The sequence below is a fragment of the Macadamia integrifolia genome, chromosome 9 (assembly GCF_013358625.1).
Source record: "Macadamia integrifolia cultivar HAES 741 chromosome 9, SCU_Mint_v3, whole genome shotgun sequence".
In the NCBI taxonomy this organism is placed as follows: Eukaryota; Viridiplantae; Streptophyta; class Magnoliopsida; order Proteales; family Proteaceae; genus Macadamia; species Macadamia integrifolia.
The window spans coordinates 5,671,311-5,673,253 of record NC_056565.1 but is presented as its reverse complement, the minus strand read 5'-3'; the positions used below and the strand labels follow the sequence as shown (position 1 = coordinate 5,673,253).

Below are 1,943 nucleotides of genomic sequence, written 5' to 3'. Positions count from 1 at the left end.
CCTTCACCGTCAACCTTTTCTATATCTTCTCTCTCTCTCTTCTTTCCGAGGGTTGTACTAATTTGGGTCAAACCAGGTTAACTAGCGGAGACCAAGAGAACCTGTCCGTAGTTCCATTAAAGAAAGGGAAAGCTCGGGAAGTTCCAGGCTCCCAGCTTCCAGCTTCTCTCTTTATATTTGGAGAGAGGAAGAGAAATCTAAATTCTTCACATTGATCCAAGCGGAAGAGATGGAGATTCTAAACAAGCTCCGAAATCTCGACGCTTATCCAAAGATCAATGAGGATTTCTACGCTAGAACCCTTTCTGGAGGAGTTATCACTCTTGTTTCTGCTTTTTTTATGCTTCTTCTCTTCTTATCGGAGCTTAGTAAGTTTTCTTTCTGTTTGTCCTCCTTTTGCTTTACATATACTTGTTCTGGTACCCTTTTTCTTGTTGTATTTGTCTTTTATTTCAAAGATTTGGGGTTTATGTGATGATGGTGGTGGTGATAAAAGGGCTGTAATTGAAAATTTGTGCAACCATTCCACTACCCAGATAATTGCTTTTTTTCTTTCCTTGTATCGATTTGATTCTAGAATTGAAAAAGGTGATTTGGATGCGAGAGGAAAAAAGAACTAATCTTTGCATTAATTACATGCTCTACATAGTAAAATATTAGTTTTGAATTTGGTGCTAAATGTTTGAAGTGCATATGTTTAAAAAGTTGCCCATGTGAAAATACCAAGCCCAAATCTATCACAATATATGGTAAAAAGAATTCCTTGCGTGGCTAATCAATTGGCTCATCAGAAAGTATTTCATTCTAGAACAATGAAGAAGAGGATAGGAGAACCTTAAGGTTATAAGCCTATGAAGAAGCTTCAGCTTGCACTTAATTTTTAGTTAGCAATAACAGCTCTTAGACCTAGCCCAATTCACACCTAATAGTGCCATAAGACCGGCTAATTTCTATATCAGTTTTCACAATGGAGCAACTGCCAATATCAACGTGCAGTATCGTTGTTACAGATGTATCCTAGATAGGTTTATTACTAATTATTGAATCCAAGTTTCTACAATATCATGACTGATATATGAGGAGTTACGAGGATCAATGAAATTTGTAACAATGGTAGAATTCAAGGTGGTAGAGAACAACTTGGGACGAATGGATTATCAGTACCTATTCAAATATGCCTTTTGAATTGAGCTGATTAACCGCACTAAAATGTCTGATACGGAGAAAGAATCCCAAATTTTACTTTACCTTAGGGTCCATAGCACATTCAGTTTGTGTATGTGTGGGGTGTTTAGGAACCATTGGGCTAAGCAAGGCTCATGATCTAGAACTTTCTACCATTGTGCAAGAAGACTAGATACTTGTAGCAAACCCTCTAAACGTTGGATTGCTCTAGAGAATTGTACAAAGTAAGAGGTGTAGGAAGTTCTAGAGTTCTTCACTAAGGTTGTGTGAATGATCTAGGATTTTTGGCTAGAACGTTCCTAGCCATTGGATGGATGACAAATGTAATACTCTTAGACATTCTTTGTAACCATGCATGCCTATAAATAGGGGTGGCTTTATTTGGTCAAGGCACCAAGCAAGCAAGCAAGCAAGCTGGTATGCCTTGTACTCAAAGTTCTAGTGCCATAAAACATCCATTCTCCCAAGCTTTCTAAGTGCTCACCAAGCTCTCTTCCTAAGTCCTTCAAGGAGTGAGCAAGGCTGACTTTTTTTTTTTTGGGGCCCGTCTCGGCCGATTGAGCGTGGTTGGGGGTGGGGTTTGTCAAACCTCCTCTTACCAAATGGGTGAATAGCATTTTCCTCATTCTGCATACATGAATGCATGCATCATATGCTATGTTACATGGACTTGTTGCCCTCACTCCCAGAAAATTGCATGTCAATATGTATGGACATGGATCCACAATGGAAATGCCATTGCCTTTTTTTTTTTGGGT

At 38.9% G+C, this 1,943-nt stretch overlaps 1 protein-coding gene across 1 annotated transcript in view; it reads left to right on the top strand.

Moving 5' to 3' along the window:
* The window catches only part of LOC122089323 (endoplasmic reticulum-Golgi intermediate compartment protein 3-like), an 11,916-nt gene continuing 9,973 nt past the window's right edge, over positions 1–1,943 (top strand). Inside the window, exon 1 of the mRNA XM_042658968.1 lies at positions 1–368. Coding sequence (XP_042514902.1) covers positions 230–368 — 139 coding nt within the window. The 5' untranslated portion in view covers positions 1–229. The remainder of the gene's footprint in view (positions 369–1,943) is intronic.